The following is a 16,380-nucleotide window of genomic DNA, read 5'->3' on the forward strand; positions in this document are numbered from 1 at the left end:
GACTTCCTGACACTTAAATCTATACAAGATGTTAACAAATTTCTCTTCTTCAGAAATGTTTTCCTTGCCATTGCCAGTCTACAGTTTATATACTTCGACCATCATCAGTTATTTTGCTTCCCAAATAGAAAAACTCCTTTATTACTTTAAGTGTCTCATTTCCTAATCTAATTCCCTCAGCATCACCCGACTTCATTCGACTACATTCCATTATCCTCGTTTTGCTTTTGTTGATGTTCATCTTATATCCTCCATTCAAGACACTATCCATTCCATTCAATTGCTCTTCCAAGTCCTTTGCTGTCTCTGACAGAATTACAATGTCATCGGCGAACCTCAAAGTTTTTATTTCTTCTCCATGGATTTTAATACCTACTCCAAATTTTTCTTTCGTTTCCTTCACTGCTTGCTCAATATACAGATTGAATAACATTGGGGAGAGACTACAACCCTGTCTCACTCTGTTCCCAACCACTGCCTCCCTTTCATGTCCCTCGACTTTTATAACTGCCATCTGGTTTCTGTACAAATTGTAAATAGCCTTTCGCTCCCTGTATTTTACTCCTGCCACCTTCATAATTTGAAAGAGAGTATTCCAGTCAACATTGTCAAAAGCTTTCTCTAAGTCTACAAATGCTAGAAACGTAGGTTTGCCCTTCCTTAATCTAGCTTCTAAGGTAAGTCGTAGGGTCAGTATTGCCTCACGTGTTCCAACATTTCTATGGTATCCATACTGATCTTCCCCGAGGTCGGCTTCTACCAGTTTTTCCATTCATCTGTAAAGAATTCACATTAGTGTTTTGCAGCTGTGACTTATTAAACTGATAGTTCAGTAATTTTCACATCTGTCAACACCTGCTTTCTTTGGGATTGGAATTATTATATTTTTCTTGAAGTCTGAGGGTATTTTGCCTGTCTCATACATCTTGCTCACCAGATGGTAGAGTTTTGTCAGGACTGGCTCTCCCAAGGCCGTCAGTAGTTCCAATGGAATGTTGTCTACTTGGTTCAACTCAGGTCTTTCAGTGCTCTGTCAAACTCTTCATGCAGTATCTTATCTCCCATTTCATCTTCATCTACATCCTCTTCCATTTCCATAATATTCTCCTCAAGTACATTGCCCTTGTATAGACCCTCTATATACTCCTTCCACCTTTCTGCTTTCCCCTCTTTGCTTAGAACTGGGTTTCCATCTGAGCTCTTGATGTTCATACAAGTGGTTCTCTTATCTCCAAAGGTCTCTTTAATTTTCCTGTAGGCAGTATCTGTCTTACTCCTAGTCAGATAAGCCTCTACATCCTTACATTTGTCCTCTAGCCATCCCTGCTTAGCCATTTTGGACTTCCTGTCGATCTCATTTTTGAGACGTTTGTATTCCTTTTTGCCTGCTTCATTTACTGCATTTTTATATTTTCTTCTTTCATCAATTAAATTCAATATTTCTTCTGTTACCCAAGGATTTCTACTAGCCCTCGTCTTTTTTACCTACTTGATCCTCTGCTGCCTTCACTACATCATCCCTCAAAGCTACCCATTCTTCTTCTACTGTATTTCTTTCCCCCATTCCTGTCAATTGTTCTCTTATGCTGTCCCTGAAACTCTGTACAACCTCTGGTTTAGTCAGTTTATCCAGGTCCAATCTCCTTAAATTCCCACCTTTTTGCAGTTTATTCAGTTTTAATGTACAGGTCATAACCAATAGATTGTGGTCAGAGTCCACATCTGTCCCTGGAATTGTCTTACAATTTAAAACCTGGTTCCTAAATCTCTGTCTTACCATTATATAATCTGTCTGAAACCTGTCAGTATCTCCAGGCTTCTTCCATGTATACAGCCTTCTTTTATGATTCTTGAACCAAGTATTAGCAATGATTAAGTTGTGCTCTGTGCAAAATTCTACCAGGTGGCTTCCTCTTTCATTTCTTAGCCCCAATCCATATTCACCTACTATGTTTCCTTCTCTCCCTTTTCCTACTACTGAATTCCAGTCACCCATGACCATTAAATTTTCATCATCCTTCACTATCTGAATGATTTCTTTTATTTAGTCACCACCTTATGGTCTCTAAATAAATGTTATTTAAATCCCAGTCTGGTAAAAGTTTTTCAATTTGACACCACTTTGGTGACTTGCATGTCAGTTTCATGGTCAATTTTTGGCCATTACTTTGTTATACATTGTCGTCCCCATATACTGTGGAGACCAATCATGTAATTTCAATTTGTGTGTGGGAAACATAAAATTATTTTTATTTCCTGTGCTGTATGTGTGGTTAAAATTATATTCCTCAAATAGTTTTTGCCAGTTGTGTAGGAAGATAATAATTTCATAAATGTATATGGAGGGTACAGTTAGGATTTGCAGTTGTCGAAATGATGGGCGAAAAGATTCTGTTTTCTGTACAGTAGACATGTATCTGATTTTTTTTCTGGAGTTTCAGTATACGAGATAACTTGAACTTCCCCAGAAAATTGTACCATACCTAATGACTGATTCAAAATAACTATGGTATGCTATTTTTCACGTACTCATGTTGGTAGAATTTGCAAGTATCTGTTGCAAATGCAAAACTGCATAGTTTATTTGATAGGGAGTCAATATGTGTGTTCCAGTTCAAGTTCTTGTCCACATTTAGTCCTAGGAATTTGACAGTGTCAGCTTCTTCCGTAAATTTATTATTTGATTGTTTTTTAAGCTCTGCACATTTTGAGTGTTTGGTTTGGAAATATAACATATGGGTTTTTAGAATGTTCAGTTTCAACCCATTTAGCTGGAACGAATTTTCTAGGGTATCCAGTGTGCTCACAATGAAGTTTGGATTTTTTTTTTTTTTTGCATCACCATTTTCAATTAAAACAAAAGTATCATCTGCAAACAGAACTGATGGGGAACTGATATTTGTGGATAAGTCATTTACATAGAGTAGTAACAAGACTGACCCCAAAATGGAGCCTTGAGGCACACCTTGTTATACAGTACTTCACTTCGAAAAATAATTCACCACATTTGAAGTGATGGTTACCCTGTGTTTTCTGTTCTGCAGGTACAGTGTAAGCCATTTGAGAGCATTAGCCTTAATCCCATATTTATCTAATTTGTAGATAAGCAGGGCATGGTTCACAGAGTTGAAGGTTTTACTAAGATCACAGAAAATACCAGCAACTTTACTCCTCTGGTCTAGTGCTTTGCATATCTTTTCAATAAAGTTATTTACTGCATCCATCGTGTTTTTCCTGGTTGGAATCCAAATTGATTATTGATTATTTATAATAATATCAGTTTTACAATAAAATTTTGTACCTGGTTTGCAGCTACTTTCTCAAACACTTTCGATAAGATTGGAAGGATAGAAATAGGATGATAGTTTCCCATCGCTTCCCTCAACCCTTTCTTGAACAGAGGTCTGACTTCAGCATACTTCAGCACATCAGGAAAGCATCCCTGTTCAAAGATTGATTAATTATTTTAGTTAGTGGAGGTAAAATTATGTGGTACACTGCTTTAATCACTTTAGTCGGTATCCCATCCTCCCAACTGAGTTTTTATTTTTTAATTATAATATAATATTTTCCACATGTTTTATTGGGATCTTTTTTAAAATCTGTGAGACACTCAGCTCCTTTCTGGAGTCCAAAGGGGTTTACTTAACTCTGACACTCTACTATATCAATATCTGACTTTGCCACATTTATGAAGAATTCATTTAAACCCTCAGATATTTGAGCTGGGTTTACAATAAGGCTATCATTTACTTTAATCCTAGATATTTCATTTCTATTTATTCTAACACCTAACTCTGATTTGACAACAGACTACATTGCTTTTGTTTTATTTTATGTTGTGAAATGAACTTATTGTTTGCCATTTGTTTGGGTGCTTTTACAACTTTTTTGAAGGTAGCTTTATAACATCTAACTTATTCAGCAAAATACCTGTTTTTATTATATTTCAGCTCATTATGTAATTACCTCTGCCTAGCACTAGAAATTTTTATACTCTGTGTTATCCATTTACCTTTACCTGTGATTTTGTTACATGTGATTCCAAGTGGAAAAGCTTCTTTAAACACCCCACGAAAACTGCTCAAAAATTGGTCGAAGTTACTACTTCTTGAAATGCAGCTGTCATAAGACCATTCAACCTCTCTTAACTTACTTCTAAATACAGTTAAATTTTGTTCAATGAAGTTCTTTTTCATAGAGCTTCTGTTACATGGAATATTTTTGTTAATTTTTGGTAGTTGAATGAATAATGCAGAGTGGTCAGAGATTCCTAGATCTAAGCAAAATTTATGGACATCTTCAAATACATAGCTGGTTAGGATATTATCAATACAGGTGGCTGATTGTGCATTTTCTCTAGTGGCTTGTTTAAAGTTTACTTTGAAGCCAAAACTTTTTACTATATGTCAGCGAATTTGGACACATCATTGATTTCAGCTAGAATATTAATGTTGAAGTCAGCAGCTATTAAAACCTTTTTTTTTCCTTTTTCTTTGTTTAGATTTTAAAGGAGCCACTGAAATTTGGCCCAAAAAGCTTCAATTGCAGCTTTGTCTGGTACTCCGTAAATAGAAACTACTATGATATTTATGTCACTTAACTTGATACAGCAGCTCTCAAAAATACTATCTTCATTCAAATGTTTAAAATCATTTCTTATTACGTATTTTGTATCAGAATGAGTAAGTATGCTAGAGCCTTCAAATGATTTCTCACGTCTACAAAAGCTGTTTGCTGCTTCAAAATTTTCGATGTTATTAAGAATTTTAATATTATCACATGTAAGCCAATGTTGATTGAGGAAAATAACTTCAATCTTTTTACACTCTGAAAGAATAATTTGTAATTCGTTGATTTTATGACATTTGTTTTGAAATTCAGCACTTAGAGCATTTATATTCCAGTGTATTATGTAGAAACATTCTTTCTTATTTATGGTTTCAAGCAGTATATTCTTTCTTGGGCACCATTTTGGTCTTGCCATTTTAGTTACCAGACACTGTTTCTCATCCCCATCATTCCTTATGTTTCCCTCATTATTCAGAATTCTACAAGTATCAGCGAACATTTTACTAAGAATTTTTGTTCCTAATCTGTTTAAATGAAGACCATCTTTACCCAGGCTTTCATTGCTTAAGAACTTATTTGGATTCACTACACAACTCATGATTCTATTTGTTCTCTTTTGTGCAGTAAAGATCTTTTTGCCTAAAGGTGATTACCCCAAAAAATTATACCATATGACATGATGGAGTGAAAATAGTCAAAGTAAGCTGCTTTGAACTTGTCATCAATTATAATGCCCTGAAACTTTTGAGATGTCACACTATAATATATTTTGACTGTCACAGTATAATTTAATTGCTTCATTTTCTTGTAGTGATGCATGAAATTGAATATGTTTTGATTTCTCAATATTTAGTGTTAATCCCTTAGACTTAAACCAGTGTCAGACATCTACAAGTACAGCATTACATTTATTTACTAGTTCACTGATTCATTGACTTTCAAGCATAATAGTAGTGCCATCAGCAAAAAAATGTAAATTTGCTCTCGGTGTCTGTACAGAATGGGAGATCATAGACAAAGGTAAGAAACAGTAAAGGCCTCAAAATGGATCCTTGTGGCACTCCACACTTTAATGTGCTCCAGTGAGATGAGACAGGACATCCATCAAATCCATTTAGTATCACCTTCTGCTTCCTATTGTGTAGATTCAATCCATCTACCAGTACTAACATTCAAACCATAAAAATTGGGCTTCCTTAAGAGCATGTAGTGGTCAACACGGTCAAAGGCCTTTGACAAGTCACAGAAAATTCGAATGAAAGAAATTTCATTTGTGTGAGAGAAAATAGCCTTCTCTGTTGATCTGTATTTTTTGGAAGCCAAATTGATTTTTGTTGGGGATGTTGTGAATTGTGAGATGCTCTACAATTCTTTTTTTACTTTACTTTCTCTAATATTTTTGAGAAGCAAGTTAACAGAGATATTGGATGATAGTTGGTTAAATTAGTTTTGTCACCATTCTTAAAAAGTGGTTTCACAACAGCAATATTTAATCTCTCTGGGACAATACCTTGCTGCAAATATTCATTAGAAATGTGGCACAGGAGTTGCTTTACAACTTTCAATAAAATGTTGTCAATTTCTGTGGAATTTTATTTTTTAAGGATTTGATTATATTTCTGATTTCGCTAGTAGTGACTGGAGCCATACATATTGGGTTATATATGTTGTGGCCAGCCCTTTGTAATAAATGAATGCTTACCACCAACCTGATCTGTTTTTTTTAGACATTCTCTCTTTATGACATTCCAAATGGTTTTAATTTTTTTAGTGTTATCAGTTCCAGATTTAATATATAAGCCTTTGGATTTGTCTATCACCCTTTTAAAAACTTTACAGTTCAGTTTATAATATCTTTTAAGGGTATTATTTGACAATCTTAAAGAGGCATATGATTCCCTCTTAGTCCTGTGGGAAATTTTAATTCATTCTGTAATCCATGGTTCACAAGAAGAAACCTCAGTGTTCTTCCTGACAGTTCTTTTTGGAAAAGACATTTCAAACAGGGAGATAAATTCACTTACAAAAATGTTAACTTTATTATTTACATCACTTATCCTATAAACTGGGTCCCAAACTATTTGTGATAGATGGTAATTGAAGTTGGAAAGAGTTTCAATGTTTGTACATCTAAAGAACTGGGAGGTGTGGGAGACTTTGCTGCACAAACTGATGTTATTAACCTCAAGTAGTTGGCCATCATGATCCATGATCAGAAAGGCTGTTTATGACTCGGCTTATACTTGCATTGTTGATTCTTATCTTGTCAATGACAATACTGTCTATCAAACTTTTGCAATTTTCTGTAACTCTAGTGGGGAAGTTAAACACAGCAGCCAAGTTGTAAGAATTCATTAAATATACAGGTCAGTCATACTGTTACTATCACTTACAAATTTGACATCAAAGTTCCCAAGAACTATTAAATTTTCGGATTTGGATAAAAGTTTTCCCAAAAACATTTCTAGCTTATTCAGAAAAATACAAAATTTCCTTGCTGGAGCTCTGCAAACTGTAAGCACTGTAACTGACAGGTTCTTTGCAGTTATTTCAATCCGACAGACTTAAAAATGTTGATCTGAAAAATATGTGTTTAAACCTAAAGGTTTATAAATAATATTGTTGTCAATATAAATTACAGCATCACCTTTCTCTCTGCTTGATCTACAATAATAAGTAGCTAAATTATACCCCTCAAGTTGCAACTCTCCAGTTCCATTTGTCATATGATGCTCAGTAAGACATAAACATGTGCATGAATAATAAAATCCATATCACCTAAATTTACAGATAGAAAGTCTAGTTTATTTTTGAGACCTCTGATATTTTGATGAAAAATAATAAGGTTGTTAGAGCTACCTTCACTGTCCTGTTGAGAGTTCCTTTGTATGTTCACACCATATCTCACTTTTTCACTTAGAATTGAATTTTCCCTACTGTGACCTATGTCACAGCCAGCGGTTTGTCCACTCAATGATATCTCTGTGGTTGTGAGGATTCCAGCCATAAAAAATCACGACTTCCCTTTGGCACTCATCTTACTCTTGTTGAGGCTTGTGATGCAGTTTTTTCACTTCCGTATACAGCAGCAGAAACACTTCCAAGATCTATAGGTTCTTTGGATGAAGCATCAGATGACATTGATGTTTCTGTGGGTGAAGTATGTGATGAATTTAATAATAATAATAGCGATAATAATAATAATAATAATAATTATTATTATTATTATTATTGTTGCTATATTGTTGTTGTTAGCCCATGAAAAAGGCTTTACCTTGTGTAGAGGAAGCAAGATATTATCTCTAAATTTAGCAATGATAGCTGAGATTCACATATTTGGGTGTTGCCTGCATTCTTATTTTTTTCCTTGATACACTGACATGGAGTACCTTCTGCAGCACAAGGGGTAACTTTTCTAACAGGGCAGGTTTAAAGAGTTTTTAGTACTTCAGTTCAGTTCCATAGTTTTCTTATAATTGATGCAATGTTTTTGCATAGTTTGAACTTCCCAGTGCTGTTTAGGTGTAGCCCATGGTTAGTGTAGTCACCTCTTTGCAAAAATGGATTGACATCAATTACCTTCACATTAGCAAACCTTGATGATATATTCATTACATATCTGTTAAAATTATTCACTGTGTGGTTGATTTCTGGTACATCATAACAGTAAGGAATGGTAGACACTAATAAGTTTGTGTGATCAAGTTTTGAGATCACCTTTACTAAATCATGGAAAAAGTTGATTTTATTACGACTGTGATTCACTCCTGCAAAAATAATAACTGCATTGTCATGTTTCAAATCCCTAGTTTGTTCAAATGCTCCTCCCACTACGTTCCCAAGGCAGGCATTTGGTTCACACTCCTCTAAGGAGAAGTTTATTAATTTCAGTACTTCCTCTCAAATTTACCAATATTGAGAGTAGCATAAGATAACTTGAGAATTAACAACTATGAATAAGATGTGACACACTTTTCGTAATTAAATTTACATTTATGGCTAAAGTTCAGTAAATCATGAGTGACATGATGACTTACATCACTTGTGAAGTTGACAGAATTTTAGTTAAAATGGTTTGGCATGCATACATTTCCAAAACTAATAGCCTAACAAGTTATACATTTCCTCAGATGACAATTCTACTGGTTCTACTAAAGAAGTGAGTTTGCACAGATGAAAAATCTCAGGTTTACCACAAAAGCAAGAGACTTTTGATGCTTTGAATATGATGCACAGAATGACTGGAAATGCTGATGAAGTTGCCTTGGCCTCATCATAAAGTGTAAAAAATACTATGAGTGGGAACTCAGACAGGGGTTGTAGGACCAGCACAGTCAGTATTATGGGATGCTATTTTAGCTGCAGATGCCAGTTGAGCAGGAGTTGCTAGTCTTCAAATTTATGTTGATCATTTTTGCTGGCTGTTCAATCTGCTGTTCCTGCTGCTTTTTCTGCAATACCAGTTCTTGTTGTACAATCTCTAATTATTGCTGATTTTCTTGCTTCTACTGTTGTAAAATTTTTACCTTCAGTGGATCCATAATGATGCAAACATTAAGTTCAGATATCCTCATTGCCAATGTTCTATCCTTATTGTGGTTTATTCTATAACCTCAATAACAATATACAGACCACAATACACAATACATAGATCAGCACTCCAGAGTCAAGTAGCAAGCAAGTCTGTAGTCTAAACAATGACCATGGTGATCGCTGATAATATTTGTAATCAGTGGTATTCACAATCATGACACAGGGCAGAAGAAGCAAAGTCTTCACAGAGATGCAATAACTCTCAGTATAATACAAAAAGGAGTTATCCAGTCCAGTAAAAGAATTTACAAGAAGCTCCCACTGGATATAAAAAAGGGTATTCAAGAAACCATAAACCATAATGTATATAATTTAAATGAATTTTTAGAGCTATAAGTTCTGTATGAGATTGGTTATATTATAAATGTTATAATTTGTATGCTATTGTATGTAATATTGTATATCTTATATGTATACTGTCTGCAGTACTGCATTTTTCTTGAAACTTTGAATTAAAATTGTAGGTATACTTTGTATGTGTATGTTTGCAGTATTGTTTCTTTTTCTTCTCCTTTTGAACATATAATAATGTATTCTTTGTCTCAGCCTACATTACCATACAACAATTGTACTGAATAGGACAAATAAGATAGTCAATAATAACGGCAGTTTAGCCAGCACAATGCTGAATGGTTAAAAGTGAATAAAATGTGAGGTCCGCATGTTGAACTTAAGATGTTCGATTACAAGAGTTGTTGTCCGTGTCAAGCTTGGTCACCAATCTCACAGTCTGCATACCGGAACTACCAGTGCTGCTGTCTCTATTGCTTCACGATTGCTGAAGCTGCTATCTCTTGATATTAGCAAAAAAAAAAAAGGCTAACTTTGGCTTCCTTTGAGCTTTAAAGTTTTTCTCATTGTCTTGACCTGCTGACGGGACTGCTAGCACAATCTATATACTTTCACCCAATACTGTCATGTAGCATAATCTGAAGCAATGCCGCTGAAATCCAAATAGAGTTTCTTGCTTATCATCAGTGCTTCATTCTTAAAAAAGATGTTTCAGTACTGTGACCTTCGAGGAGATGTTTTTGAAATGTAAACTTCTCAAAACGTTATTCTAATGCTTTTCTAAACATTTTAAAAATTTGAAAACAACATTTTTTTACATAGCATCAACCACAGTGAAAGTTCTATCATACCACTTGTCAAAGTCTGTGGTGCTGATTTTTCTCTTGTCAGAGGTACCAGTACAGTATATCAGTGCGTATCATCACAAATCAAGCACTGCTTATATGTATGCAGTAAGAATATTATGCAAAGCTATTAATCAAAGCTCTTAAGGAAGCTCCTTCAAGGACCCTGGATTCACTCAAATGCTGTTACATTACTCTTTCATTGTATGTGGGGTAATATTAACAGTGAATTCAGGATGAATTGTGAAATTGATGTCCATAATATTACAAGGAACAATAATGTCCAAATTGAATATGCATCCCTATCTAGGCTTCAGAGATTGTGAGATTTAAAGTGTATGATTCACAAAAAATAAAAATATAATAGTGCCTGGATGAACTTTTAGCTAAATCAGTGGATGTATGCTCACTTACAACTCTCTGTAGATGAGCCATTACAGATAATTTCTTTTAGACTCTGTCAGTATAACAGGTTCCCCTTTGTAATCTCAAGTGCCTCCACAACATTCCAAATGTTTCTGGAACAAGTAACACAACATGAGGTTCAGCGTGCTAATTATCTTGATAATGTTATTATGACAGGAATGAACCAACAATATCATTTGAATGTTTTATTCTGGTGTAAATTCTTTAACAGATTACTGTACTAGCTGACGTCAGGCAGAAAATTGTAAGTGTCACAAAATTCTAAACTAAAATAGAAGAGCATCTTATTGGCCAGTCCTAAATTAATCAGAACATTTTAACTTTCTGGAGTAAATTTCAGACTGAACTATTATTCGTATCAGATGTATTTAAGTAATTCCCATAACTATCAATGTGAGTAAATTAACAGACGTTATAATCCGTTGTTTGTATAATTTACAGAAGTAGCCCAAGCTAGTTGATTTGTCTTGACTTGTTCAGCATATTTGAAGGCTCTATTCCATGATGGGTTTTGGAACACAATGTATGAATAAATCAGTGAATGAATAGTTGAATGAGTGATCTAATGCATATTTTATTAATATTTTTTTAGCGGGAGATGTTATTGCTGTTGGCTCCCAGAATGGCAGCATCTACCTGTTCAGAGTGAGCCGAGATGGATTCTCCTACAAGAAGTCAAACAAGATCCGGGGAGCGCAGCCACTTATTCAAATGGACTGGAGCACAGATGGCAACTTCCTGCAGACTGTGACTGCTGATTACGACCTAACTTTCTGTAAGTCCTTGTTTTCAGAAAGTCAGCTACTTTTATGTGTGGCCCATTTCCAATTCCAGGAAAGAACTCTTCACCTTGAACCTCTTCTTCAGTTGTTATAAATAGCATTTTATGATCTTTCAGTTATTTGCTTCTGTTTTAATTTAGTGCAACATAGGGATACAGAAAAATGGAACACAAAAGCTCCCTGATGGCAATGTGGATAGTATCAGTAACTTATTCTCCTGTGTTTGTAGTGCTAACAAGATCTGACAGTTGGTTTCATGGAGCTGAAACAGTTTCTTTGAAATTACTCACACATATCATAATCTCATGAGTTATTAGGATAGGTTCATATTGTTCTATCTGGTAATGGCAATAGAAATGTCCTAGGTGTAGTACTTTTTATTAAATGCTTCTACAGTTAACGCATGTGCCATTGAACCCACTGAGTCAGTGGAACTCACTTCATCTGCTTTGGGAAAACTTGCCAACTGCAGATTGTGGCACACTCTGGAACAAATGATGCCTGTCATCTGGGCACCAAAGTCATACTTACATTATTCCAGCAACTGGCAGAGAAAGTTGAGAAGACCAGCCTGGCATACAGAGTTTCCACAAAGCTCACAATTTGCAGATTTGTCCAAAGAACTGATTGTGACCTTGGTGCCCTGGTTCCCACTGGAAGGACTGAACCAAAGACTGAAAGTTCTGTGAGAAACTTGTCTGTGACATGCTGCATTTGTGCCATAGTGTTGAAAACTGTAGGGTCAGGTGTGCACTCATATCAGAAACCATTACCTAGGTAGCTGACTGTGTATGGGGTGCAATTGAGGGGTTTTTAGTTTATGTGACTCTCCATTGAGTCAGATAATGCCAGCTGTAAGAGATCTAGAAGTGTAAGATCCAAAATAATGCTACCCACAGGTGGTAGTGTTAAAATCATAGTAGTTAGCTGCTGAAGCATTTGCAACAAAATGTCAGAGTTTGAAGAACTACTGAAAATCAGTGAAGCTCACGTAATGCTGGGAACAGGAACCTGGTTGAAACCTGAAATTGATAGCTGTGAGATTTTTGGGGGAAATAAAAGTATATGTCAGAAGGATAGGTTAATGGGAAATGTTTGTAGAGTATTTGTCATAGTAGACTCAAACCCACCAAGGTAGAAATTGAGGCTGTATGTGATTTTCTTTTGGCTAGACCCACCATCAGGGATGGGCATAAAATGGGAACTGGATCCTTCTATTACCCACCAGATTAATCCCTGATGTAACCAAAAACTTTAGAGAAAACATCAGTTCACCTGTACATAAGTTGCCCCATCATTTTGTAATCATCAATAGAGACTTTAATCATCTATTCGGAAGATTATAGTTTTATTAGTAGTGTGCATGACAAGATATCCTGTGAAACATAACTAAATGTTGCCTCTGAAAACTTACTAGAACAGATAGTTCATATGCTCATTCATGATTTAAATATATTAGATTTAATGGCAACAAATAGACCTGACCTCTTTGAGGATGACCACATTAAAACTGATATTAGTGACTTAACCATGCACTGGATATATAGGAATCCAGTAGAACAGTCCATAATAGGAGAGACCCTCCATTATAGTCACTGTAAAGAAACTTTTAAAGAAGCAGAGACTACTGCATAACTGGTGTAAAACAAAGCATAGGGCTATAGATAGAGATGCTGAATGAAACATATTTGTCTATCAAAAGAGCAATGAGTGAAGCCTTTGATCTTTCTCAATACTTACAGAAATCCCGTTCATATGTAATAGCTGTTAGTGGCACCAAAGTTAGTGCCTAGTCACTTACGAGTGAGGCGGGAACTGAAACTGAGGAAAGCAAGGGTAAAGCTCAAATGCTTAACTCCTTTTTTGGATGTACCTTTACAAATGAAAACCCGTGAGAACTGCCCCAATTTAAGCCTTGTACCACCGAAAAGATTAGTGATATAAGTGTTAATGTCAGTGGTTTTGAGAAACAGATGAAATTGTTAAAACTGAACAAAGCTCCAGGGCCCAATGGGATCCCTATCAGATTCTATAGTGAATTTGTAGCTTAGTTAGCCCCTGTTATAATAAAAATCTTTCATAGATCCCTCAACCAAAAAACTACATCCAGCAGCTGGAATAATGCACATGTCACAGTCATTTACAAGGGTAGTAGAAGTGATCCACAAAACTACCATCCAATATCATTGACATGAATCTTAGTACAGTCATCAAGTGAAATTAGTAACTGGATTGAGGATTTTTTGGTCATCATCAGATGTCGAAGTAATGTTGGGTGTGTTGCAGGGAAGAGTGTTTGAACCCTTTCCTTCTCATGTTGGAGATTAATGACCTTGTGAAAAATAAAGAACCTCAGACTTCTTGCCCTCCGTCTAATCTGCAGCACTTCACTTTCCGCACCCTCCACCATACTATCCTTCCCCCTCCCCTCCCCAGCCTCCTCCTTACCCCCACCCTGTTGCCACCCCCATCATGCACCGGTGCTGCTGCTTGCAGTGTGGTTTCAGTTGCCTGAGACTGCAGTCGTGCGTGAGAGTTGCGTTTGCGTGACTCTGTGTGTATGTGTGTGTGTGTGTGTGTGTGTGTGTGTGTGTGTGTATTGTCAATGAAGGCCTAACTGGCCGAAAGCTATAATTGTGAGAGTCTTTTTGTTGTGCCTATCTGCCGCTCAGTATCTCCGCTATTTGGTGAGTAGCAACTTCCCTTCTCATAATATTGTTATATTCCATCCTGGATTTTCCATTGTTTGAGGTTGCTATTAACACAGTCTGCCAGGTCATTAACATGCAACATGAACAACAAATGTCCCAACAAATTTCCTTGCAGCATGCCTGAAGTTACTTCTACTTCAGTCAATGACTCTCCATCCAAGGTAGCATGCTGCATCCTTCTTTCCAAGAATCCCTTGAATGGCTCATAAATTTTGATTAGTACCCCATATATTTGTACTTTTGTTAATGAGAATTGGTGTGATACTGGGTCAGAAGCTTTCTGTAAGTCAAGATATACTGCATCCACTTAACCACATTGATTCACAGCTCTTAGGATGTCATATGAGGAAACCCTTAGTTACATTTTGCATGCCCACTGTTATTGGAATTCATGCTGGTTGGTATGGAAGAGGTTATTCTGTTACGGATACCTCTTTATGTTTGAGCTCAGAATACATTCTAAAACTTAACAAGTCTTCCAATCATTAGGCATGGATTTTTTATTCGAGGGATCCACAGTATATTATTGTTAAAACTGGACCTAACTCAACTGCAATTTCTGTGTAGAAACTGATAGATTCCCTCTGGCACTGGACCTGTGTTTAAATGTACTGGTTTTAGATGTTTCTTAGTGCCACTGATGCTAATATCTGTATCACTCATCTCTGCAGTGATATGAGAATTAAATTGGGGCAGTAGCTCTAAGCTTTCCTTTGTAAAGGAACATTCAAAAATGGAATTCATCATTTCTGATTTTATGTTGCTACCCTCACTTTCACTTTCTGTGCCATACATGAGTGTCTAGGCATTAAGTTGGTACCACTAACAGCCTCTACAAACAATCAGAATTTCTTCAAGTTTTGTAAGAGATTTTTCAATAAGACTCTGCTGTGATAGTCTCTGAAGGCTTCATGTACTGCTCTTTTGACAGCTACACGTTTCATTCAACATCTCTCTACCTATAGTCCTCTGCTTTAATTTTGGCCTACTGTGCAGTAGTCACTCTTTCTTTAGAAGTTCCTTCACAGTGACTGAATATGATGGAAGATCCCAATTTATTGCGATCAGCTTATCAGGTATTGATCCATTTTTTTACTGATGGGGACATTATTGGAACAAGTATGGGTAACACACACTATCACTCACTAAAGTTCCTCTAGCCAGACACTGAAAGTGGGTTATTTGTGCACAGAGTATAAATCACAGATTGGACATGTATCACAATATTGCCCAAAGCAGCTTAATAGAAAATATTGGCACAACTCTGAAATAATAAGGAATCAAAGATGACAATATTAATGGAAAAGTAAGCATAATATTATAATTTTCTCATGCAGAAACATAGTTGTGTATTTTTGTCATTCACAATCCATTGTAGTACTAACAAATTCTCATGTTTGTGACTCTAAATGCTCAGAACATTCCAACGCATTAATTTACAATGCTTCCTCAAACTAAAATAGTACTTATGAATATAATAGAGGGAAACATTTCACGTGGGAAAACTATATCTAAAAACAAAGATGATGTAACTTACCAAACGAAAGCATTGATACGTTGATAGGAACAATAACAAACACAAACACACACACACACACAAAATTCGAACTTTCACAACCCATGGATGCTTCATCAGGAAAGAGGGAAGGAGGGGGAAAGACGAAAGGATGTGGGTTTTAAGGGAGAGAGTAAGGAGTCATTCCAATCCTGGGAACGGAAAGACTTACATTAGGGGGAGAAAAGGACAGGTATACACACACACACACACACACACACAGACAGAGATATATATATATATATATATATATATATATATATATATCCGCACATATACAGACACAGGCAGACATATGTAAAGACAAAGAGGTTGGGCAATGTACCAACGCTTTCGTTTGGTAAGTTACATCCTATATGACATCTCTGCCCAACCTCTTTGTCTTTACATATGTCTGCCTGTGTCTGTATATGTGCAGATGGATATGTGTGTGTGTGTGTGTGTGTGTGTGTGTGTGTGTGTGTGTGTGTGTGTGTGCAAGTATATACCTGTCCTTTTTTCTCCCTAAGGTAAGTCTTTCCGCTCCCGGAATTGGAATGACTCCTTACCCTCTCCCTTAAAACCCACATGCTTTCATCTTTCCCTCTCCTTCCCTCTTTCCTGAT

General features: G+C 36.0%; 1 protein-coding gene across 1 annotated transcript in view; it reads left to right on the forward strand.

The window, feature by feature from the left end:
• The window catches only part of LOC126475349 (echinoderm microtubule-associated protein-like CG42247), a 335,583-nt gene that overhangs the window by 278,356 nt on the left and 40,847 nt on the right, over positions 1–16,380 (forward strand). The window contains exon 14 of the mRNA XM_050103159.1: positions 11,320–11,502. Within this exon, the coding sequence (XP_049959116.1) occupies positions 11,320–11,502 (183 nt within the window). The remainder of the gene's footprint in view (positions 1–11,319; positions 11,503–16,380) is intronic.

Source organism: Schistocerca serialis, chromosome 4, assembly GCF_023864345.2.
Source record: "Schistocerca serialis cubense isolate TAMUIC-IGC-003099 chromosome 4, iqSchSeri2.2, whole genome shotgun sequence".
Classification (NCBI taxonomy): Eukaryota; Metazoa; Arthropoda; class Insecta; order Orthoptera; family Acrididae; genus Schistocerca; species Schistocerca serialis.